General features: G+C 53.7%; 1 protein-coding gene across 2 annotated transcripts; it reads right to left on the reverse strand.

Annotated features, from left to right (window-relative positions):
- Positions 1-4,389: 4,389 nt before the first annotated feature.
- Atp8b3 (ATPase phospholipid transporting 8B3) lies at positions 4,390-23,656 on the reverse strand. Of its 2 annotated transcripts, XM_021174622.2 has the most exons (28): positions 23,550-23,656; positions 21,314-21,369; positions 20,811-20,902; positions 19,834-19,947; positions 18,997-19,095; positions 18,719-18,780; positions 17,846-17,918; positions 17,693-17,763; positions 17,282-17,364; positions 15,718-15,876; positions 15,320-15,408; positions 14,715-14,905; positions 14,409-14,617; positions 14,149-14,180; positions 13,897-14,053; positions 13,468-13,656; positions 13,270-13,382; positions 11,858-12,022; positions 11,659-11,770; positions 10,945-11,020; positions 10,758-10,857; positions 10,262-10,628; positions 9,954-10,177; positions 9,114-9,197; positions 8,435-8,674; positions 6,825-6,963; positions 6,579-6,706; positions 4,390-5,268 (listed from the first exon to the last, which is right to left on the reverse strand). In XM_021174622.2, the coding sequence occupies exons 2-28, from the start codon at positions 21,357-21,359 to the stop codon at positions 4,675-4,677; spliced, it is 4,008 nt and encodes a 1,335-aa protein (XP_021030281.1). In that variant the 5' UTR covers positions 21,360-21,369; positions 23,550-23,656; the 3' UTR covers positions 4,390-4,674. The 2 variants fall into 2 exon arrangements, with proteins under 2 accessions (XP_021030281.1, XP_021030283.1); XM_021174624.2 differs by lacking the exon at positions 8,435-8,674.
- Positions 23,657-23,978: the final 322 nt, after the last annotated feature.

The following is a 23,978-nucleotide window of genomic DNA, read 5'->3' on the forward strand; positions in this document are numbered from 1 at the left end:
CAGCCCTCCAGTCTGGGTGACATTTCAAGACTGGCCTGGCAGCCATGTCCCAGGAGGCTGCCTCTTCCCCTCCCCCTCTGGGGTTCAAGATCCTGGGAATCCCTCTCCATTGAACCCTACTCCCATGGCTGCCTCCCAGAGAGGCCCCCACTCCCAATTTCCCTAGAGAATGCAAGAGAACTTTCTAGTGAGAAAAAGGAAAAGGAACCTCCCCCATCCTGTAAGGCTACCTCATTGAGCCCACGCTGTGATTCGAAAGATCACGTTTGATACCAAAGATTTCCCCACCCCTAAGGGTTTGTGCTGGAAGCCAGGGTGTCCCCACTTTCACCCCATGGCTGTCCCCCACCCGAGAGAGAGAGAGAGAGAGAGAGAGAGAGAGAGAGAGAGAGAGAGAGAGACAGGAGGACAGCGAGGTCGGCGAGTGCCTTTTTACTGAACCAAAGATGTGTGTAGAGTGTCCTCCGTCCTCAGTGATTTGCTGCTCTCCCACAGGAGCAGCCAGGATGGATGCTTCTAGAACCTTCCGGTGTGAGGCAGAATGCTCAGAGTGAAAAGAGTCCCCTGTTCCCACTCATCAAGTGACAGGTCTCCCCAGACACACCCATGCTGGCAGATACATGCAAGCTCACACGAATACATGCACACACTCACACATGCACATACGTACACGTGCACACACACGTGCACAGCTGGAGAGATGGCTCAGTGGTTAAGAGCACAGGCTGGTCTTGTTGAGGACCCATCCTCAGCACCCACATGGAGACTCACAACCACCCATAACTCCAGTGCCAGAGGACTAAATGCCCTCTTCCAGCCCTCCTAGGTGCCCACACTCACATGCACACACTCATATATGATTAAAAATACATTTTGCTTTTGTTTTTTTGTTTTTCAAGACAGGCTTTTTCTGTGTAGTTGTGGCTGTCCTGGAACTCACTCTGTAGACCAGGCTGGCCCTGAACTCAGAGATCTCCTGCCTCTGCCTCCTGAGTGCTGGGACTAAAGGCGTGCGCCACCACGCCCGGCTAAAAAAATTAAAAAAGTGTAAAACACATACAGTATATACACACAGCCACAGGCACAAACACACAGCCACACATAGACATGCACACACAGGCACACACACACACAGGCATATACACACAGAGGCACAGACACACAGAGGCACAGACACACAAGCACACACACACTTACAGTGCTCCCCCTTTCCCTTATACTCCCACACTTCTGATTCCTAGCTCCAAAGCCACCCTGCCCACCCTGTACCCAGCAGGTGCAGTGACATGTCCTATGAGCCAGCAGACTGAGACTCACATGAGCACTGAAAAAATGAAGTTTGACATGGTGACATGGTGGCCTTAATCCCAGCCCTCAGGAAGCAGAGGCCGGCAGATGGATCTTTGTGAGTTCACATAGTGAGGGCCTGCCTCAAAAGTTCTATGACTCAATGACAAGTTAGAATCCACACACACAAACACATATGTCTCACTTGTGAGATAGGGTCTCTGTCTGTAGCTAAGGCTAGCCTCTAGCTTGAGATCCTTCTGCCTCAGTCTTCTGAGGGCTGGGATCACAAGCATGCATCATCAAACCGTTCTTTCTCCTTGTCTTTTTCTTTTCTCCTTTTGTTTCTTTTTCTTTTGCTTATGGAGGTTATGGGGATACAGCCTAGGACCTAGCACAGGCTGGGCAAGTATCACCCCTGACCACGCCTCTAGCCCCTCCTGGAGGATTCTAGGCTGGGCTCCATTTCTGAGTCACCAGTAAAAGCTTTTCAAATCACACACACACAAACACCCACACACCCATGCACACACACACACACACACACACACACAGAGATATCAGTGCCCTCTCTAAGCCCAGGTGGACCCCCATCCCTCCATCTGCCCTTCTGGTCCTTACCCACCAAAGATCTTTCCTACACAGGGAACCCACAGTCCAGCACAATTCCTTCTAGCCTTTGACAATTCTCTCTGAAATACCTCAAAATATTTAATGTATAGTTTATGTGCTAAAAACAAAAAAACAAAAAAACAAAACAAAAAAAAAAACCTTAGCTAGTTTTGGGATTATGTGACTTGAAGCTTTATACTGTTAAATTATAATTTTGCAAATAATGGCATGTTTATCTCTGACCGGTTCCATGGGAGGTGCATCAAATGTCAGGGCATCGAAGCCAGTGGTCCCTGGGAGGATGAGTGAGGGGGACTGGTGGCCTTCACAGATTTCCTATGTACAAGAGTCTCTTAGGAAAGACCGAAAGGCGTGTGTGCGCACGTGCACGCGCAGTGGCTGTAGCTTCCCCTGGCTTGTTCTGTTTCCTCGTTTTATGGAGTCGTGTCTTCTAAGAGTATTTATGATTCTATGTGTTCTGTGTTCAAATGTAATTTAAAAAACAAATGAAAAGTGAAATTCAAATGGTGCTTGATTGACACATGGCCCGAATATTCTGAGGTCATAACTCGAGGGGGTGGGCACGGGGGTCTTGCCCATGGCTGTGCTTCAGGAGTTGGTTGGCTTGTCCTGTGGCTCGGTTTCTGTCTACATCCTAAGGAACTGTGTCCAAGTAGGTGACAAAGTCCTGGGTTAGAAAGAGGATTCTGGTGGAGCACGCCTTTAATCCCAGCACTTGGGAGGCAGAGGCGGGTAGATTTCTGAGTTCGAGGCCAGTCTGGTCTACAGAGTGAGCTCCAGGACAGCCAGGGAGAGAGAGAAAGAGAGAGAGAGAGAAAGAGAGAGAGAGAGAGAGAATCCTGGAGCAAGCCAGACCTGAACGTTCTGTGTGTCCAGCCTTGCTGAGGGCCTCTGCCCTCTGTTGTTGGAGCTGGGTTGCATGTGGGTGACCATTGTGGACTCCTTCCCCACCCCCAACCATGTGGGTTTCATGTTAGCATAAATTTCCTGAAGCACCTTCAAAACAGACAACTGGGAAATTCACGAGTGCCCCAACTTCCCCAGATACCAATGGTCTTCTCAAGACCTGCTCACCTCTCCTGGGACGTCCCAGCCATCAGCTATCCAGTGTTTGCAGACACCTGGGGACCCTGTAGAACAGGGCTCCGTACCCCCTGAAGTGCAGAGAGAAGGTGGGCACAGGCCAGCCCGGGCTGCCTTGCATTTCTTGCTCCTTCTCTCCCTGGCCAGGTCTCAAGGTTGCAGCCAAGTGTTGGCTTCAAACAGCAAGCCCCATAGGCAGGACTGGGGTGGAGGTTAGATGTCCCCACCTGCAGGACTGCAGCCCAGAGTTCTGGGACATGTAAGCCTAGATGGTTTGTCTTATTCTCTCAAAATGGTTCAACCAAAGCTTTTCTGGGTGGGCTTTTCTTGGTTTCCCACCAGGTAACCAAGGGTGGGTGTCAATGGGTTATATCTTTTGGAATGGTATGATTGAAGGCCTCCTGAGTATTTTCAGTGAAAAACAGAAAGCAGGGCTGTTTCTGGGATCATTCAAAGGCTCCAGACCCTACAGGAAGACTGAAGGGCAGCCCTTCCCACGCTAGCCCTTGGGGGACAGGCTTGAAAAGCAAGAGGTAAAAAGAAAAGTTAGAAACTGGGCAGTGGTGGCACATGCCTTTAATCCCAGCAGATTAAAGGGAGGCAGAGGCAGGCGGTTTTCTGAGTTCGAGGCCAACCTGGTCTATAGAGTGACTTCCAGGACAGCCAGGACTATATACAGAGAAACCTTGTCTCGAAAAACCAAAAAAGAAAAAAGAAAAAAAGAAAAGCAAGACAAGCCGCCACCACTGTTAACCTCAGCTGTGCAGTCTTTTCTCTATTTTCATACTTTCCTTCAAAAAATTATTGCCTAGCCATTCAATTTCATATTTGTATATGTGTGTGGGCAACTGTGGATTGGTACAGATGCTGGGAAAACGAGACTCCGCCCAACTAGCAAAGCTCGCTGGTAGGAGGAAAAGGAGCCTGTCTTCCCCTGCTCGCCCCACCTACCACAGGGCACCCTCACTCTGCCTTTCCCAGGGTCAGGTCAGAGCCTGTCAGTCAAACTGACCGAGTTGGACCCCATCAGGTCCTGCTTCTGAGATGGTTCTAGTCACTGCTTCACTCGAGGGAGGCAGCCTGAAGGAGGAAGGGGCAGGAAGGTACTGGGGTGCAGTTTAAACCAAGGTTGGTATGGGGTGAAGTCACAGGTTAGGCAGAGCCTGATCACTTCCTTCTTTTTCTCAAAAAACCAATGAAGCTCTGTGCACTTCGAAGACAGGGGGATAAAAGCCAACAAAATATCTTCCTGCAATTAGATGGCTTGACCAGTAGGGGTCAGTGTTTTGCTTCTTTTTTTTTTTTTTTTTTTTTTTTTTTTTTTTTTTTTAATCCTTGGGAAAGACTGTTCCCTGGATTCTGATAAAAAAAGAGTTGGAGAAGGAGTGAGCCCAAAGAAGCCCTGGGGCCAGAGAGACCCTGTTTTATTAGAAAAAGGCAAGGATGTGACCCCCCTCTTGTCTTTGGATGCTGTTTGCTGACTGGCTATGCCTGCTGTTTTAAGGGCAGGGGCAGCTGTGCACTTGAGCTGTATGGAGCTCTGACTTGAAAGGGCACTGACGTGCACTCCATGTGAGATGGTGCCTTGCTCCACTCTAGGGCTCTGCTCACTCCACCGTGACTGTTGCATTGTCCTGGACGACTGGGAATCTCCCAGCGATGGGCCTCTGGTCAACTTTGCTTTCTGGGGACTTCCAGCTGGCTCGGACTAGAAGAGGCTGAATCCCTCCAGAGAGGGCTCTTCCAGAATGAGGAGTGGACATCCGTGTGTTTTGGCTGGCTTGCCAGAGTGTACTGTGAAGCCACACTGTAGAAGGCCTCATCCTCGGATGCAGACGGCAGCAGCTTCCCCGACGTGGTACTTGTGGTGGTGGGTAGCTTCTGGGTCTCAGAGTCTCTGTGAATGGCGGGCTGTTTCTCCATGGTCTGGGAGCTAGTGTTGGGGTGGACCTCATCCTGGGACCCCTTTCCAAAGAAATGCCGTCTCTTCTTGGCCAGGATGGAGATCTTCCGCGGATTAAACACTGAATCTTTGTTTTGCGAGGGAATGTCTTCTTCGGGTGGGTTCAGGGATTCACAGACTGTGCCCCCATCGGATTCATCCATGTGCGTTTGCCTGCGCAGGATGGTGCCCTGGGTGATGAGGTTTGCGTAGCCCTCACGGTGGGAGAAGGCATAGCTGGAACGGCGAGCTGGGATGCCACGGCGAAGATGCCTCATGGCCGGCTCCACGGCTACTTCTTCACTTGGGGCCTCCTCTTCCCCCTGCAGCATGCGGATACAACATGGGACAGCATGGCTTTGGGGTCACCTGCACCCCAGCGAGTGCCACTCGGAGCTTCCCAACCCTGGTCCAGCCAACTGGGGTCTAACCTGGAAACGGTTCTGGACCAACAATCAGAGTCCTTCACTAGGGGCCTACCAGAGGGCTCGGTGGGTGGAGACATGTGCAGCCAAGCCTAATGTCCTGCGTTCAAGCTTGGTGACCCACAGGTGGACGGAGGGAGCTGACTCCTGAAAGTCGCTCTCTGACCTCCACACATACCCCACAGCATAGGCCTCTCATGGGGGCTCCCCACCCATGCTCACTGCATAAAGATATGTAGAATTGAAAAGACTCCCTCCTTGAGGAAGACCGGCAGGTGGTCGGTCAGTCTTTCCTTGAGGCCTCGCCCCGTACTTTATCTCAAAAAAAAAAAAAAAAAAAACCAAAATTAACAAAAAAATTCAAACGGAACCATTAAATTTTACCATATGGGGCTGAAGAGGCGACTTGGAGGTTAAGAAGAACATCGACTGCTCTTCCAGAGGAACCAGGTTTGATTCCCAGCACCCACATGGCAGCTCACAACTGTCTCAAACTCCAGTTCCAGGAGAGCCAATGCTTTCCCCTGGCTTCTATGAGCACCAGGACCACCCGTAGTGCACATACATACACGCCCACAGACAGAACATAAACACACTTTTTTTTTTTTAATTACCATCTCAGCCACTATAAGAATGGTTTCTGGTGCTGAGCACATTCTGAAAGCTGTGCACCTGACGCTTCTAGAACATTCTGTCACCCCAAAGGCAGGCTCACCCCTGTGAGAGGCCACCCATCTCCTCCACAGCCTTTGTCATCCAAGACTCCACCTCCCACCTCTGCCTCTCCCTGTTCTGGACACTTCCTGTCACTGTGTGGCCTTCGTGTGTGGCTCTCAACTGACCAGTGTGCCTCAGGTCCCTCCACCCTGTGACCTGATGTCAGAACCGTGTTCTTTCAGGAGGCTGAGGAGAGCCTAGTGCATGCACGGTCCACATGTGTCCTCCATAGAGGACAGCGGGGCTTTAAAGTGCTTCCAACTTCCTGTTTTACCTAAACCTCTCCAAAAGCTGTCTTCTTGCCTCCCTGGGCTCTGAATGACACAAGGCAGAAACCGAGGAGGAGTGCCCTAAGATAGACACAGTGCTCAGGGATTTGGGCCCCTGAAGGGGTTGGGAGGGATCTGTCTGCACTGTTCCCAAGACACAGAGTCTGTGACAGCTGGGGGGGGGGACTGCAGGGGTGAAGGCATTCCTCAGCTCTCTCTTACCTTAGGGCGCTGTTTCAAGACAGTTCTACGGATCGTGCGCAAAGCCAGCATGGGCAGAACATTCAGGGCCACATTGAGTACAATCAACAGCAGACTGCAAGGCTCGCAGAGCACGTTGTAGTCAGCATCTGGGGGTGAAGCAGATTGTGGGATGTGAGTAAAGGCTGCCTTCCCCTCCCCTCCCCTCAGCCACGGGACACTACCCTGACAAATCCCTTCCTCCAGACGATGTCAATGGAAGCTCACACAGAAATGGGAAGGTCTTTGGCGAGATCCTGTACATCCATAGACTCTGAGTGAGGCTGGTCATGAGGACATAGGAGCTGAGGCTGAGCACGACTGCGCCCACAAACAGGAGTGTCCAGTACTTTACCACAAGCATGACCTGGACAGAGAGCCAGGAGGTCAGCAGTGGGAAACGGGAGGCGGGGTGCAGGGCTCTGGCAGTGTGGGGGCTCTGGGGAGATTGTCCAAGCCAAGGACATAAGTTCCAATCTCCAACACCCATATAGAAGCTGAGGGTATGGCTGTGCATGCCTGAACCCAGCGTTGGGAGCAGGGGTGTGTGGAGGATAGGAAGAGCCTTTGGGTTTGCTGGACGGTACAGCTTAATTATTTGTAACTTCAATGGGAGAACCAGGCTCAGAAAAACAAAGTGGAGTCCTGGGAAGATGGCCCAGGGGTGTAAGTCTGAGGACCTGAGTTCAAATCCCCAGCACCCTTGTAAAGCTGGTTGCTGTGTGTGACAGCAACCCGGCCACCTATGGCTAAATGAGAGGCAAAGACAGAAATCCGGAAAGCCCATGACCAGGTAGCCAGATCACATACACAGCGCTAACATTTCCTCCGAGACTACAGCACTCCATTCTGCAGGAAGCTCCTTAAGCAGGAAGGAAAGGAACAGGAAGAGGCTTCAGGAAGTCCCTAAAACCGACCAGTTTACTAGGCCCCCTCCCTCCATGCCAGAGTGAGCAATAAACACTCAGGAAGCCAAGATGCAAAGATGCTGAGATCATCCAAGCTGCCTGGAAGAGGCTCAGAACAACAGAGCCACCCTGAAGGACACTCTCCAGCTTGCCACACTGCCTACAGGCTCTGCAGTGGTCCAGGTTCCCAGCTTTGAGAGCCGTCGCCCATGCTGGGGAGGGCTTTGGGGATTCAGCCATCTCCGAGCCATCTCTGCTCCTCTAAGTAACCCCAATAAACCTCGCTGGTTCATCACACCGGACCTCGGTGGCATCCATACTCTGGTCAGCCGTGGGCTCCCTATCCGGAGTGAGTGGACGTGTATGGTGCATCTCCCCGAAGTCTTGTCACATGACAGCAGCAACAAACACGTCCCTCCCTCAAGCAAAATTGACATCCTTTGACTTCTGTGGCACACACATGGTATGCAGGCACACTATGCTGCACATACCACAAACATGCTAACAGCATTTCTGAGTCGGGCATGGTGATAGACACCCTTAATCCTATCCATGCGAAGGCATTATGCAGGCAGATCTCTTCAAGTTTAAGAACAGCCTGGTCTACAGAACAAATTCCAGGACAGCCAGGACTCCACAGAGAGACACTTTCTTGAGAAAACAAAACAAAGCACTGGCTGCTCTTGGAGAGGACCTGAGTTCAGGTCCCAGCACCCACATCCGTTGCCCCATAAGCAGCTGTAACTCCAGCTCCAGGGAATCTGATGCCCTCTTCTGGCTCCTGTGGGTACTGCATGCATACAAGTGCGCACACATGCACATGCACACTCACACATGAGTTAAAATGAATCTTTTTTATGAGGTTAGAATAAAAAGTCAGTGTCGGGCAGAGGCCTCCATGGTTTCTCAGGGTTCATGGCCCCCACCTACCTCCAGGGTGATTGACAGTAGGCCAGATATGGCCACCAATACCCCTAAGGACTGGTAGTCGTTGGAGCTGCCAGCCTTGGACATGTCAGAGCTGACCATAACTGTTACAAAGAAGTTGATCATGGATGTGATGGTGCCGTGGGTGATGGCTTGCATGAAAATGCTGTAGTTGAACAGCTCGCCTTTCTGGCCGGCCATGTACAACTCCGGCATCTTTAGGCTCTTCTCTGCGGTCACATCCTGGACAGGAGGCGAAGGCTTTTAGGGGAGTCTGGGCATAGGGGCTTAAGAACTTCTCTAAGAGCTCAGCATGTGGTATTCAAACAAGACAACCTGATCTTCCCCCCCCCCCAACCCTATCCCCACACAAAACTTAGATGTGAGGTGAAACTGCCTTTGTTCCCAGTCCCATGATCCAAAATATTCCCTGTGGTTCTCTCCCAAACTAATGCCCTCAGGCAGGCGTCCTCTGAGTCATGGGTAGGTGAAGCAGGACTGAGCCTCCCTTCCGGTATTCCCCCCGCCCCCGTTCCCTGCATTACACAGAAGGCTGGAGAGATCTGGTTCTCAGAGTGGAGGAACCCCTCCCACAGGAGGACCCCCATGGGACAGAGCTCTGGAGCCAGCAGATGGCCTGCTGTGGGTAGAGACAAGGACACAAGGCACTGTGCCCGCTCACCTGCTCAAACAGGCCAATATACAGGACTGGAAGCGTGGAATACAGCAGGTTAAAGAGAGCCAGGAACCAGCCTTCATACAGGGGCTGCAAGAGAGGGAGGCTCACCACGTTAGCGGCCACTGCTGGGCCAGGCTACAGCAAGGGTGGGTGTACACTCAACTCTGACACTTTGGAGTGTGGACTTTGGAGACTCTGCAGGCAAATGGAGAGAGTGGGTTTCTCAAGTGTTCTAGAATCACATCAGGTTTGATTCAGACTAAAGGAGCTGGAGGCTTAGAGAGCTCCTGATGCCAGGCCTAACAGCTAAAATCACCTCTGGGAGGCCAACACAGGAGGATCTCCAGTTGGCAGCCAGCCTGGGCTACAATTGGTGAGCATTCTCCTTGCCTAGGAGCAGCCCTGGGTTCCACCCCCAGCAGCACATGCACTGGGTGTGGTGGCCAGGGAGGCCTTGAGCGCAGTAGGCCAGCACTCTACAACTGAGCTGCAGCCCCGGCCACTCATCCTGCATTCCCGAAACAAGGTCTAACTAATAGCCTCGCTTTATTGTTGCTGTTGTTTGGTTTTCAACAACACAAGGTCTCTCTGTGTAGCCCTTGCTGTCCTGGAATTGGCACTGCAGACCAGGCTGGCCTCAAACTGAGAGATCCTCCTGCCTCTGACTCTCAAGTGCTGGGATTAAAGACCTTCGTCATACCGGATCTGCCCAGGTGGCCCTTGACTAGTGGCAATCCTCCTGCCTCAGCTTCCCAAGGGTTGGGATGACAGGTACGTAACAACACCCCCAGCTTGAACGCCAGCCTCTGGGCTGCTCCAAGTAGCCCTCACACCCTCACACACCTGTGCAGAGAAGCCGTTGACTAGGGAGAACCATATCTGGGCCATCATGCTGGCCACTGTCTTGTAGAAGAAGTAACGCAGGAACTTGCAGACTCGCATGTAGGACCAGCGCCCATGCACAAGGAGCAGCCGCTGCAGGTAGCAGAACTGGGCCAGCACGTAGTCGCTGTTCTGAACTGCCTGCATGCCCTCCTGGCCTGCCAGCCCTACGCCAATGTCCGCAGCTGCAAGGTCACAGCATCTTGTTAGCCATCGGGAACCAAAACCCAGATTGACTCCCCTCCACCCAGCCAAGGCCTGCCACCCACTCTTGATCATGTTCACATCGTTGGCTCCATCTCCGATGGCCAGCGTCACCACCTGCTGGTATTTCTTCACCAATGCCACCACAAGGGCCTTTTGCTTGGGAGTCACCCTGCAGCAGATGACAGCCTGGCATTTGGAGGCCAGGTCTACAAAGGCCCTTTCCCGCTGCACCTCCGGGCTCTCCCGGATCTTGGAGTCGGCTGAGTGGGACGTTCCCAGAGAGGGGCCAGCGTTTCTCCACATCTGGGAGATCCTCCGCTTCTGGAGGAAGTCTAACGCGGACACAACCGGCTCCTGGGCGACCTCATCCACCACTGCATTCTGGACTAGGGCTCGGGGCTCCTTGCGCAAGGACAGGAGGAGCTGATCCTGGGTGTCAGGTGTGGGGGATGGGATGGGGAGAAGGGGCTTGGGTCACTAGGCCTGCATCTCTGTTCTTGGCATGTCCCCCATCCCAGGTTTCACCAACTGCTGCTCCTCCTGCCCAGTGACACTCACCAAGAATTCTCCATTGATAACCAAGGCCATGTTGTGGTGGCTCATCGTTTTGAACGCCTTCTGCTGTACGCTGTCTTCCCAATACCTCTCCAGTACTTGACTGTAAGGAGATGGGATGGACAGGAAAATGGCGCCATCATACCACCTATGGGACAGTGTGTGGGTACCAGGGAGGTCACCTGCTTACTTGATGTCCTTATCTTCCAGAATTATCATGTTCTCCGACAGCAGCTGGCACGCAAAGCCGATGTTCACTGCGGTCTCTGCAAATCCAGCCAGTTTGCGCTTCAGCTCAGCGCCAGATCCCTGAGTCCCACACATGCACCCAGAGACCCCACCCACCACGGAGTCCCTTGAGGCCTCCTTCCCCCACCCACCCATCTCCTGGCCGGCTGTAGTGATTGGTCTAGAGTGGCCGTGTGTCATAACAGGGCTGGCCAATCAGAGGTGGCCCTGGGACAGAGGTGGGCTGCTGGGCTGGAGAGCCTGACCTGGAGGTGGGATGAAGGCCAGGATCCTGAGGCCCACCACTCTTTGAGCAAACAGGAAAATGTCAAATTTATTTGAAAGAAGCAAAAAATAAAAAATAAAGTAAAACAAAAAATAACCAAAAATTAAAACTTCAAAAATTGTCAAAGAGGGCATGTCTAGACATGAGTGCAAGAGAGCCCCAGGACATCCCTTCAACGCTGACCTGGAGGTCACTTTAGGGTAGGTGTGTCTTCAAGGGTATGAAGGGGTCCCCACCCGATTGCGTGATGGCCACAACGAAACTCCCGGAGCGCAGAGTTTGCACGTGGCACGTGTCCCACTCCTAGGGATGGCGCCAAGGGCCCAGCGGCCAACGGGACAGCGTCCCAGGTACAGCACATATTCTGGGGCAGCAGAGTTGGGGACCCACCTGGCTTGTCCCCGGTCAGCACCCATATTTTAATGTTCCCCTTCTTGAGGCATTTGATGGTCTCAGGAACGCCATCTTGCAGTTTGTCTTCAATGGCCGTGGCTCCCAGCAGCTGAGGGAGGCCAGCGCAGGTTCAGGTACCAAGGCCCCGCTGAAAGGAGCCCAGCCGACCCGGCCCCACACCTCCCCATCCACCCACCTGCAGGTTCTGTTCCATTTTATTATACACCTGGTGCAGGGCCTGCGCGCGGTTCTGTAGCAGGAGGGTGGCCTCCTGGTGCTCCGGCTCCCATTCTTTGTAGGCATCCTCCTCCACATCCTTGTAGGCCAGGCACAGGGTGCGCAGGGTCTGCTCTGCAAAGGCCTGCAGCAGCCACGACCATAAGTTGCCCATCCTGTCCTCAGGGTCCCCTAGAGTCACAGTGCCCTCACACCTCTGAACCTCAGACAGACCCTCTCTGCTAACACCCTTCCTGTTCATGGTTTGACTTAATAGCTGAGCCTGAGTTCCTCATTCTCCTGCCTCAGATCTCCAGTGCTGGAACAGCAGGGGTGTGTGTGTGTGTGTGTGTGTGTGTGTGTGTGTGTGTGTGTGTGTTCTCTAGCTGCTCAGTGAATTCTAAGGTCCCCCATCCCAGTTCCAGGACTTGTCCTAACATTGCCATGGGGAGGGGACACGTTTGACACCCAGAATCCTTGAGGGCTCTCCTTCTCTGTCCCTTAAGTAGATCTGAAACATGTTCAATCCTAGAGGCTGGGGTCCAGGGAAAAGGGTCCCACTCACTGGCTTCTCATGTCTCATGTCCCTCTATCCTGCTATGGCCCTGGAAGCCTTGGGCCATGGCTTCTGGCATGATTGTCATACAGGATCTTTTTAGGATGGGTACCTCAGACAGGTCTGTGTTCCTCACTAGACTTCAGTTTACACACCTACTCCATGGAAGACTGACCAATCTGACTGAGCCCTTGGGCTCTGGGTCCTCCTTCTGAAGGGTCTCCCCGCAGCAGAGAAAGGCACTCAAGAACCCCCAGCAGAGCCCTTGGGCACACAGACAAGGATGCACCAGATGGTAGTGGACTAAGGCAAAGGCCGTTCCAAGTGGGAGAAGGTCCCTGAAGGCGGGGGCTTATGGCTGAGACTCAAGGAATGAAAGAAATGAGTGACGACCTTCATTGAAGGGCACATGCATGTGGAGGGTCTGCCTGACAGACACCTGAGCTCAGAGAAGGTGGGAATGCTGATTGCGGGGACAAGGAGACAGGGAGGCAAGGCTGAGGACTACAGGCCAGCAGGCGAGGAACCTCATCCTCAACACTGAGACAAAGAAACCCAGCTTCGTCCACAGAGGAGAAATCAAGTCTCAGAGCTTGGCCATAGCTGGGGAGGGGCCAGGCGAAGGGGGTGTCGGAGGTCACAACCCAACCCACCCTCAGGGTGTCCCTGTGTGCAGTACAAAGACACTGCAGACTGTGGCACCTCTCAGCATCTGTGTACAGTCAGGAGCAGAACAAGGGAAAACCTTTTGTGTGGTGAACGACCCTGCCCAAATGTCTGTGGCTGCCCCTGAGCATGCGTGCATGCACGCCAGCCTTCCCCGGCAGGACACTCACAGCCAAGACTTCCTCGGTGGTGGCCTCCATGACACCCTTACTGCGGAGACGCTCCAGGATGACAGTGTCAGCACCCTTGGTGTAGAGGCAGATGGAGCCCTCTGGGTTTCGGACTGTGGAAAGGGGAGGGTAAGACACCATGTCTGCATGCTCACTGTGGCAAGGCACAGGCACAATGGGGAGGGGCTTGGGGCTCACCCAACACTGACATCCGTTTGCGAACGCTGTTGAAATCCATCATGGCCAGAACCTGGTAGACCCGTTCCTCCCCCAGCTCCACCAGTGTGATGGTGTCCTGGGTCCGAGACAGAAACACGTAGCCAAAGTTCCGGGCAGCAGTGACCAGTGCTTCCTCATCAGGGGAGGCAGCCTGGTACAGCAGCTGGTCTAAAAGGCAAGAGAAAGGATGGCGAGGAGGCATCACCTCCTGGCATCTTGCCCCTTAGCGGGGTCACAGGGCTGATCCTAACTTCAGTTCTAAGGCAATGTGAAGCCACAGTCCCTGGGGGACCAAAGGGGTCTGGGAAATGGGCTGAACAGCCTCTGGGCCCTGGTGACTTGAGTCCAAGCCCAAGAGGCTGTGCTATGTGAGTGGGCCCCTGCATGACAGAAGGAGAGGCCACTCACTGTCTTTCTCCTGTACCATCACGGTGTGGCAGATGGCCAGCAGACGCCAAAACTCCTGAACCGCTCGGTCCTGCCGGCCTTGCACCAGGGATTCCAGCTCCTTATTGTAGAACTGGAGTTTGCCATCAGCGAATGGGTTCCAGGCATATGGGTTCCGCTGGGAGACAACAGGACACAGGGTCAGGCGATCTGCCACCAACCCCATTCCCCGCACCCACCCTATTCCAGCAAGGCAGGATCCACAGAGCCCACCTTTCGAAGCGTCCCATGTTCATCGTCTGAATCTGGGGAAAGAACTCTGCTTCAGAATTCAGCTTCCCCCAGGAGGCCACATTTAGGGGTCCCCTGGTCCCCACCCCAAGCTCAGGTCTCTAACTCAGGGGACATGGAATATTATCAAGCTCAGGGCCACATGTACCATGGTCTGGTTCTTAGTCCAGATGTTGATCCCCCCAGGGCAACCTCACTAGGAAGTTGAGGGGGGCAGGGGGCAGGTAGGGTGAGGGCATCACCATAGATGCAGCCATTGATACAGCACTTCTTGAAGGTCATGATGTTCTGTGTCAGCGTCCCGGTCTTGTCTGAGAAGATGTACTGCACCTGGCCCAGCTGGTCATTGAGACTGGTGCTGCGGGCCTTGGCCGGCATGTCCAGTGGCTCGTAGTACATATTGAGGTCCCAGTTAATGAAAATGCTGTTGCCTAGGTAGATGAACTCCGCGCTGCAAGCAGCCGAGCACACATCCAAGTCAATGACGCTCCACTGACCACACCCCGCCTGGAGGGGCGTTCCCCAAGCCCTGCTGCCCCAGTGCTCACATGATAAACATGGCCATGGGCACCATGACGCTGAGCAGGATGAGGAAGCCCCAGAAGATGAAGAAGGACTCCATCGCGTCCGAGCGCCCATGGGTGGGTGACATGTAGTAATGCTTGGCTTTGAACTGTTTCACCATGACGGTGAAGCCCACCGTCAGCAACAGGGACGCGATTACCAGGGACAGGAAGATCTGTAAGGAGGATGGACATGGGTTGGGGCAGGAAGACCCCAGAGACCTGAGGTTCCATCCAGAGGGTACCAGGTTAAGGGAAGGCCGGAGGGGAAGAGGGTCTCTCAGGGCCCCAGTCCAGCTCTGGGGCTCACTGTCTTTAATCCAAGCTGGGCTCTGAATCCTGATCCTCCTGCATCAGACATTGTAAACGAGATACAAAGGAGCCCAGGGCAGGCCTGTCACCTCCGTGCTACCCAGGTACAGGCAGGGGCATGGGAGTTCAAGGTTAGTCTGCATATATGGCAATAAAAAAAATAAGCAGGAGGAAGAGAATAGAGGGTAAGGGGGAACCAGGGGGTCCAGGGCATCTGCAGAAGACTGGAGCCATCAGTCCATGCCTCAGAGACCCCACAGGTGCTCTTGGTTCCTTACCAGGGCCACCAGCTTGTTCATCATCAGGTCCAGCTTGGTCCTCTTCAGATGAATCTTCCCACAATTCTTCATGATCTTTGTGTCTAAACCTGTAAGATTAATTTCCATCTGTAATATCCCTACCCATCATTCAAACATCCATCCATCCAAACAGCCATCCATCCATCCACTCACCTTCCTATCCATCTCCCAATCCAGTCCCTCAGCCCCCTGTCTGTCCACCCATTCCTCCTATCTATACAACAACATTCCATTTTCTCAATGATAACCAGAGTGCTGACAACCAGCCCATCTGACAGCACTCAGGGCCTATATCACACACAACGTATGCTGCCCTCATGGCACCAACTTCAGGGTTCTCCCTCAGTCCCTCAATCCAGATGCCCAGTGTGCTGTACCAGCGTAGATGACCAGGCCGTAACAGGTGTCTGTGTTGCGGATCTTGCAGCCACGCAGGAGCAGATTCCCGATGTCCAACGGGTACTTCCTGCTGTTCCACTCCAGACTCCCCACGAAATGATGCATCCGGCTGTTGGGTTCCTCGCAAGTCACTGTACCTGTGGGGACCCAGTAAGCAGCAGCCATATTACAGCCTTAGCACCAGTCTTGGGCCTGCATTTCCCTGCCACGTTCCTATGACCACAACTCAGGCCACACTACTGGGCCCAACATGGTCTCTCAGCTTCCTGTGAAAGGCTCTGAAGTCAACCTGCAGTGGCCTCGGGCTTTCCCGTGACTGTCCTTGTAATCCAATCACTACCCTTCCCTCCCTAGCTTCTCTCTTGTGGTTGAATCTTGGATGGAGGTTGCTGGGGTGTTCATGCCTCCAATGACATCAGTGTCTGTGAGCCTCCCCTCCGGGGACATTCCTGTGACCTTCACTGGCCTGCAGAGAGAGAAAGTCTGCAGGTGGCAGGAAGGCAGTTCTGCTCAATGCAACTCAGTAGCCAGTGTTGGTTGAAATTTCTAAAATCTACTGCCAAGCAGTCTAGTTTAGGAGTGTTTAAGCTCGCCACAGTATGGTGAAAACTGATTCTCACATACATCGAGCTCCTTGAGGAACAAGCTCGGCCTGCTCGAGACTGTGTGAAGGCCATAAAGAAGACCTCTATACACGGAGGAAAACATTACAATAAGGATCCGGCGTGTTTTCTGGACAACATGTGACCACTAGGCCCTGAGCTCTCAGAACACAGAGGATTGCAGTTGGCTGCTTTCCACCAGAGTCAACTGTCCTCAGATTTTTTTTTATTTTTTTTATTTTTTTATTTTTTTGGGACAGGGCTTCTCCATGTAGCCATGACTGCCCTGGACTCACTCTGTAATCCAGGCTAGCCTGAAACTCACAGAGATCTATCTGCCTTTGTTTCTGAGTACTAGCCTAAAGATGGGTTCAGCCATTTTGTTGATTTTTAAAAAGAGTTTTAAAACTTTTAGTTACACATCTTGTACAGGTGCGCTCACATGTGTGCCAGAGCCTGTGGGGGCACTGGACCCTTTGGAGCCAGAGTTACCTCTTTCCAGCCCTCAAATCTGTGATCCTCTTGCCCCAGCCTCTTGAGTGCTACAATTCTTGTAGTCTAAGTAGGCTCAGAGAAGCAGAGCTGGGTGTGAGAGACAGTGCCCTGGCCACTGTCGGGAAGGACGTGCCCATGTCTATGGCGTGGACCGCCTTCGCAGGAAGACAGGAGATGCCTGTGTCTGCCTCCCAGGCCACAGCAAACAGCGACTGCCCAGCATGTGAGCCTTTCTGTGCTAGAAAAGGAGCTGTGGGTGTGCAGGGTGCTGGGCACGGACGGATCCCTTCCCATGGGTGGCACATGAGTAAAAGATACTCAGATGTCACAGGCTGGCAGAGGCTCAGGACGTACCCTGAGCTCTACAGGGCCCCACCCACTGTCCATCTTGACCCAGCAAAGGAGGTGTAGAGAGGCACACACAGGGCCACCTCCATGCCCTTACCCTGGAAGGAAGCCATCTTCTTCGGGCTGGTAAGTTCATGGTGCGTGACTGTCAGAGCCTGCCTGAACTTCAAGTTGGTCTCCCTGGGGACAAGAGGGACATGAAAAGCCATAAAAATGTAGCTGTGGATGACACCCTGAGGTAAGAAGCTGTGTTTCCTTCAGGCCCTTGACTACCTTTGCTGAGCACCTGTGTAAACAGAGGGACAAGGCCCAGAGAAAGAGGGTCTTGTCTGAGGCCACACAGCACATCTGCCAAAGGGTCAGGGCTGGGCCTTGGCCTTCTGCCTGGGTACAGACACACGAGTGCCTTGAAGGGTTGGCTGGACTGTCTGGATGTCTCTATAGCCACGGGGGAAGCGGGGTCAGTCCCTTTGACACCCACGCCCCCAGGGATGACATAGATTCTTACCCGTCGATGTCTGCGGTCTCCACGTAGCACAGGCTACTGGGCTCTGTGCTGGCCAGCAGGAGCAAGTCGGCCTGGGAGTGGGGGGGCAGGAAGGAGTCAGGATTGTTGGAAGACCCTCCCCCAGGGGTGCTCCAGGTTGGGAGGTGGGCTCACCGGGACAATGCTGTCTTTGCTGAGACACACCACGTCCCCCACACATAGATTCTTCCATTTCTTCCACAGGAAACTACAAGGAGGGGATGCAATATCATGGCGTGGCGTCTCCCCCACATGACCTGCCTGCAACTGACCTGGGCCTGCGTTGGCCACCTCTGAACCTGTTGTTCCTGCCTTGCCATCATCCTCAGCACGGCTGCCTTCCCTGACCTCCTTATGCCCCACCAGAGGGTCCCAGTGCTCCCCAGAGCACCGATCCATATCCCTCTTCATTGAGGGGCTGAAGTCTATACTCCACAGAGCTGTCTGTCAGGTCCCCACACTCTTTGTCCCCATCCCAGAGCCAACCCCTAGCAGGCTTGGATCCAGCTCAGACTCGGCTGGGATGTACTTAGTGTGTGTGCAATGTACTATGTCAACTTGCTGTAGATGTCATCTGGGAGAAGGAACCTCGACTGAGAGGCCGACTCCATTCATTAGTCTGGCCTGGGCAAGCCAATGGGGCAGTTTCTTGATGAGTGATTGATGTGGGAAGGTCCTGCCCACTGTGGGCGGGGCCACTCTTGGGCTCCTGGTTTTGGGCTGTATTAGAAAGCAGGCTGAGTGAGCTACAGGGAGCAAGCTAGGGAGCAGGGCTCTTCCACGGGCTCAGCGACAGCTCCGACCTTGAGTTCCTGCCCTCACTTATCTCATCGTAGACTGTACACTGTAATCATGAAATAAACCCTTTTCTTCCGAGTTGCCTTTGGTTATGGTATTTATCTCAGCAACAGAAAGCAAACTAGGAGAGTGTAACATGCTAGCCAGCCAGTGACCTTCCCGATGTCCCCAGATGTCTACCCCCATCCCTGTGCTGACCACCAGCCTCACCTCTTCCCCCTCAGGATCTGGCAAGGCCTGTTGTTGATGATCTTATCGCTCCTGTGTCGACCCTGGACCAACAGAATGAAGATCAGAGAGGTGGTCCTGTCGCCTATGCCCTGTCTGCCGGGTCCCTGCCCCATTTCCTGCCCTCAGAGACCCCTGCCCACCGTGAGTGTGGAGGCCAGCCCACCACCTGGGAAGTCCTCTGGGCTCATGCTCTGCTCCCTGTGTGGACAGTTCCAACCTCCCACACCCCGACCAACACCATCCTAGCCACCACTCACAATGTCATCCACAAGATCACGAGTGGCCCGGATCACAAACAGGCAGACCAGAGGTGCAAAGAGCGTGAACCAGGGCAGTGTGGAGATCTCGGGGATGCCCTGTGGGGACCAGACATCACAAGTGCCACCTTCCCCTCCTCCTTCAGACCTGACCCCTGTCTACTGTCACCTCCAGGCCACAATCCTGGCTTTTCCAGACTGACACTGCTAAGTCTTCTGCAGACTGGGGCCAGGGGAGGGGAGGCTGGCTGACTCCCCTGAACACAAGAGGGGCTCGGTACATGTTTTGTAGCTTGATGAGTGAAGGCAAGGCAGAAATGAGGTGCTGGACTGGTGGGGTGCTCCTGAGACGCTGCTCAAGTTGGGGACGGAGGCACCCCGGTATAAGGCACACCCCTCAGGCCAGGCATCAACCAGGTGCCAGGAACTGGTCCAGTGGAGGGTGCTCACTCCCAATCCCTAGAGCCCAGGAATGTGGGCGGGGCCGAGGGAGTCCGGTAAAGCCCTACGATTTAAGAGGGCTATTCGTTCCGATTCAGCAGCCAGCATTTACTGAGCACTTGCTGAATATAAACTTAAGGCACTCTGGGAAGTACCGAATACAAAACCTCTTTGGCTTTGAGCTCATATGAAGCCCCTCCTGCATGCCAGGTACTGGGCGGCTAGCACACAAGAGGGGAAGTGAGAACGATTTTAGGCAGTCCATCACACAGACAAGAGCACAAGAGTCTTCGGTGAGAAGACACCAGGGTGCTCAGGCTACCCCACCCACCCACAATCAAGGGTGGCTGTTGGGACTCTGAGGCCCCTCCTCGCCTGTCGACTAACCCCGCCCACCTGCAGGATGATGATAAAAAGGAAGTAGAGATTGGACATTCGACGGAACTGCTCGTACAGGTTCAGAGGCAGGAAGGAGAAGATGTTGTATTTGGCAGTGTGGATGGCGTTGCTCTAGAACAAGAACCATCTGTTGTCGGCATGCGGTGCTGCCCCGGTGCAGAAGCCCCACCCCCACCCACCCCCGTCCCCCGCGGGCCCTGCCCACCGTGAGGCGTCGGCAGCATCAATAAACATATACCAAGCCAATACTGAATGCCCTGCCAACCAGCATTTATTGAACACCTGCTGCTTGATGGAGCGCCAGTTGAATGCAAGGCCTCCAGCAGGCATTAATTGAGGTTCTACTTAGTGTAAAGTCATGGAGCTGAGTGAGACAGCAAGAGATTGTGGATATGCCTGATGGGAGTCCTGCACTGTCTGTCAGCCGCTGGATTAGCTCGCAGGGAAGGAGGCGAAGTTAAGAGACTTGGTGAGAACAGACATAACAGCAACACATGGTAGCACAGGCCTGTCATCAACAGCACTCAGGAGGCTAAGGCATAAGGATCCTGCCTGGGCGACAGAGGGAATTCAAAGTCACCCCGAATTTTAGTAAAATATTGCCGGGGCGTGGCTAGGAGTTGTAGCCCCACCCTCAGTCCGCCATTGAGTGGCTTGGGGGCGTGGTCAGAGAATGGAGCCCCTCCCCTCAGCCTTTCGGAGGCCTTTGGTTCCATTCCTAGTCCTGCAAAAATAATTAAACTGGGCCTGGTGCTACAGGCGGCTAATCCTAGCACCTGGGAAGTTGAGGCAGGAGAATACAGGGTTTTAGTGCCGCCTAAGTTACCTAGTGAGATCTCATTTCAAAAAATAACTCCGAAAACTCTCAGGATGGCTCCCTCACCCCCTACCCTCGCACCAACTGGGGTCAGGCGCAGGGCGGGTGCCCCGGGGAGCAGCTGTGCCAGGGCAGGGGCAGCGAGCGGGCGGTTCACCTTGTACTTCTTCTGCCTCCAGCATAGAAAGCCCTTCTTCTTGAACTGCTTGTGATAGGTTCGGTCATTGGCCTTCACCTCCCAGGTGAACTCTGCGGGGAGACAGGGGGAGGTTGGAGCTTCTGGGGCTCAACCAGAGACAACTGCCAGAGCGTTGCCCTGGAGCATGAGGGCTAATAGGCCCCCAAGGGCCCCAGGTACAGTAGATGCCCATGTAAAGCCAGGAAGCGGATAAACATCAGGACTGGACAAGGGAACACGGCTGAGCCCAACCGCTCCTAGTATCGGGCGCTGGGTGGGAGGAACCATGACGGGTGGACTCTCAGTGTGCAGTACCCTTAAGCCACTTCCACTCAGGGATCAGGGTCCCAGCAACTCCTCATCACAGGACAGACTGAGAACATAACCCCATTTTAGTCTCTAGTGAGGGCTGAGGGGTACCCCTCTGTCACCCGGCTTCTCCTCCCTCTCCATCCTGCCATACCGATGATGTGAGACCACACCTGTGTCTTTATCCTCAAGGTCCTCCCCGAGATGAACATCATCCATGCCGGTGGGGCTGTGGAGTGTGAAGAAAGACCCCTAAGTCACAATCACCCTGGCTGTCCAGGGCTTCTGGATGGTGTCTGACACCACTCTCATGGACCTTGAGATCTGCTCTCTAAAATACTGCCGCAAAAGCCAATCACAAGGGAATCCCAGCACAAGGGAGGCTGAAGCAGGAGTATGGATGGCTTCAAGTCCCAGCCTGGCTGGGGGAGGGGGGGGGTGAGCAGCAAGACCTTGTGTTGGAATAAAATAAAGACTGGGAGGTGGGGAGATGGGATAGGGGGTTCTGGAAGGGAGACCTGGAAATGGGATAACATTTGAAATGTAAATAAAGAAAATATCCAATAAAACGGGAAAAGGAAAAAGGAAAGAAGTAGTCCTAGGTATTCACAAAAATCAATAAAGGCTGGGGTATAGGTTAGAGGATCTATCTATCTATCTATCTATCTATCTATCTATCTATCATACATACATACATACATACATACATACATAGCTCACCTTCTCATGTCTACCTCAGAACTGCTCTCTGGACTTGCAGGACCCAGCATTACATCCCCCATCTAGAGCTGGTCACCCGAGGTGAGGAACCCCACCTCTGAGATGCTGTAGCCTCGAGCCCTAGTGAGGAAGCTGTGGCTGGCCCGTCCAGTCGCCTCCATGCCCCTCCTGTTCCACCTGCTCCTGCAAGGCCCACCCCACACCCCACACATGCTCAGTCCATGTTTGCTGACTGACCCCACGGAGCTGAGGGTTGTATATGTGACAGCTCACGGCTTGCATATATCATGAGCATGGAGCCATGTTAAGACAGATCTGGGGCTGGTGAGATGGCTCAGTGGGTAAGAGCACCCGACTGCTCTTCCGAAGGTCCGGAGTTCAAATCCCAGCAACCACATGGTGGTTCACAACCATCCGTGTTGGCACCACACCAGATCCCTTTAATCCCTGCCCTTGGTACACCAAGTCAGTGGGTTGCTGTGAGTTCAAGGACACTCTGCCCTACATAGCAAAAGCCTGTCTCAAAGGAGGAGGAGGAGGAGGGAGACAGACAAAAAGATCTGGCCTTGGGACTAAGTGTAGTGACAGGGTCTCACTCTGCTGCTCTTACACCCATAATTCTCCTGCTCCAGCCTCCTGGAGGAGCTAGGACAGGCAGACCTGTACTCTCACTCCCGGCTGGGTCTGGTAACTTAAGATAGCCCTGTACCTCGTGACATGGGTCCTCCCTGCCCCCCCCCCGGGGGGGCAGATCTTCAACCACCACCTGAGCACTCACCCCATCGATCCCCAGTTTACCCATATGCCCCCCACTGTCACCACCCTGCCTGGTGGATCCTTCCTCACCCTCCAAATTTCACTCTGTACTTCCCAGAACGGCCCGTGGGAATCATGCGCCTCCTGGGGGCTTCCTGAGCAGCTGGGGTGTCCCCCATCTTGCCTCTTGTCACCTCTCTTCTACAGCTTTCACTGTCTTAATGTCTGCTGAACCCACATCTCCCCCAGGACAAGGAGTCCTGGTGTCTGAGTCATGTGTTTCCCCAGGGCATCTTGGGGCCCCACCTCCCTCTGGCTCAGCACCAGCTCTGGGTATTGGGCCTTTCCCTAATTATCACATGAGGAAAGCTGAGGCCATGGAGAGGGTGTGGGAAGGATGTGTGAAGAGATCTTGATTCTAGGGAACAGTCTAGTCCAGGGGCTCTCAACCTTCCTAATGCTATGACCCTTTAATACAGTTCCTCATATTGTGGGGACCCCAACGACAAAATTGGTTTTGTTGCTATTTCATAACTGTAATTTTGCTACTGTCATGAACATAATGCAAATATCTGTTTTTTCAGATCGTCTTAGGTGGGCCCTGTGAAAGGGTCCTTTGACCCCCAGGTTGAGAATTGCTGCTGCACCCAGTCTTCCTTTCCAATGTTTTTCAAAGTTTCCAAAATCTTCCTGCCCACTCACCAGACACCCCATTAGCAGTATCCCCCAGAGGCCATGACACACAGCCCCAGTGAACTCTAGTGGTCACCAAACTGTCCTGTCGGGAAGCTCCACCTCGGTGTCTGGTTTTATGAACCTCAAGGGGGCACCATCTCCTGTCTCAAGTGCTGGCATCCGGGCCCAAAACCCCCAGAGTACAGAGAGGTCACAGTGGCGCCCAAGGATGCACAACTCGTGAGCATAGGTGCTCACCTGCGAGGGCCGGGCTTGGTGGGGCCTGGCTGCCTAGGGCGGGCCGCCAGCGGCGTCCAGGGCCGCCGATGTTGTGGAGCTGTTAGCCTGGTGCCAACGGGTCTGAAACGGGTGGCGCGGGCTCGTGGGGCGGGGCATTGCGAAGGGGGCGGGGCCTACCAGAGCCTTAAGGCCTGCAGCTTAAGGGCGGGAGAAGGATAGGACCAGGCGACAGGGGCGAGGCCTGGAGAAGGTGGGGCCTAGTTGAATGGCACATAGGGTAAGGGTAGAGCCTGGAGTTATGGGAGTGGTTGGGTCTTCGGGGTGTGGTCAGGTCTGGTAGGCCGAGCCGTGTGAGGTGGCTTCAGGCATTGTGGGCATAGCCAACCTTGTGCTACAAACCAGGCTTATGGATGGAGCAAGAATTAATTGTGCAGCCAGGAGTGGTGG

Source organism: Mus caroli, chromosome 10 (genome assembly GCF_900094665.2).
Source record: "Mus caroli chromosome 10, CAROLI_EIJ_v1.1, whole genome shotgun sequence".
In the NCBI taxonomy this organism is placed as follows: domain Eukaryota; kingdom Metazoa; phylum Chordata; class Mammalia; order Rodentia; family Muridae; genus Mus; species Mus caroli.

Coding starts and splice junctions, on each gene's coding strand:
- Atp8b3 (XM_021174622.2), bottom strand. CDS start 21,359: ATGGATGATGTTCATCTCGGGGAGGACCTTGAGGATAAAGACACAG. Junction 17,919..18,718: donor CAGATCCTGAGGGGGAAGAG/GTGAGGCTGGTG, acceptor CCCTCCTTGTAG/TTTCCTGTGGAAGAAATGGA. Junction 14,618..14,714: donor CCCATGGCCATGTTTATCAT/GTGAGCACTGGG, acceptor GGCTGCTTGCAG/CGCGGAGTTCATCTACCTAG.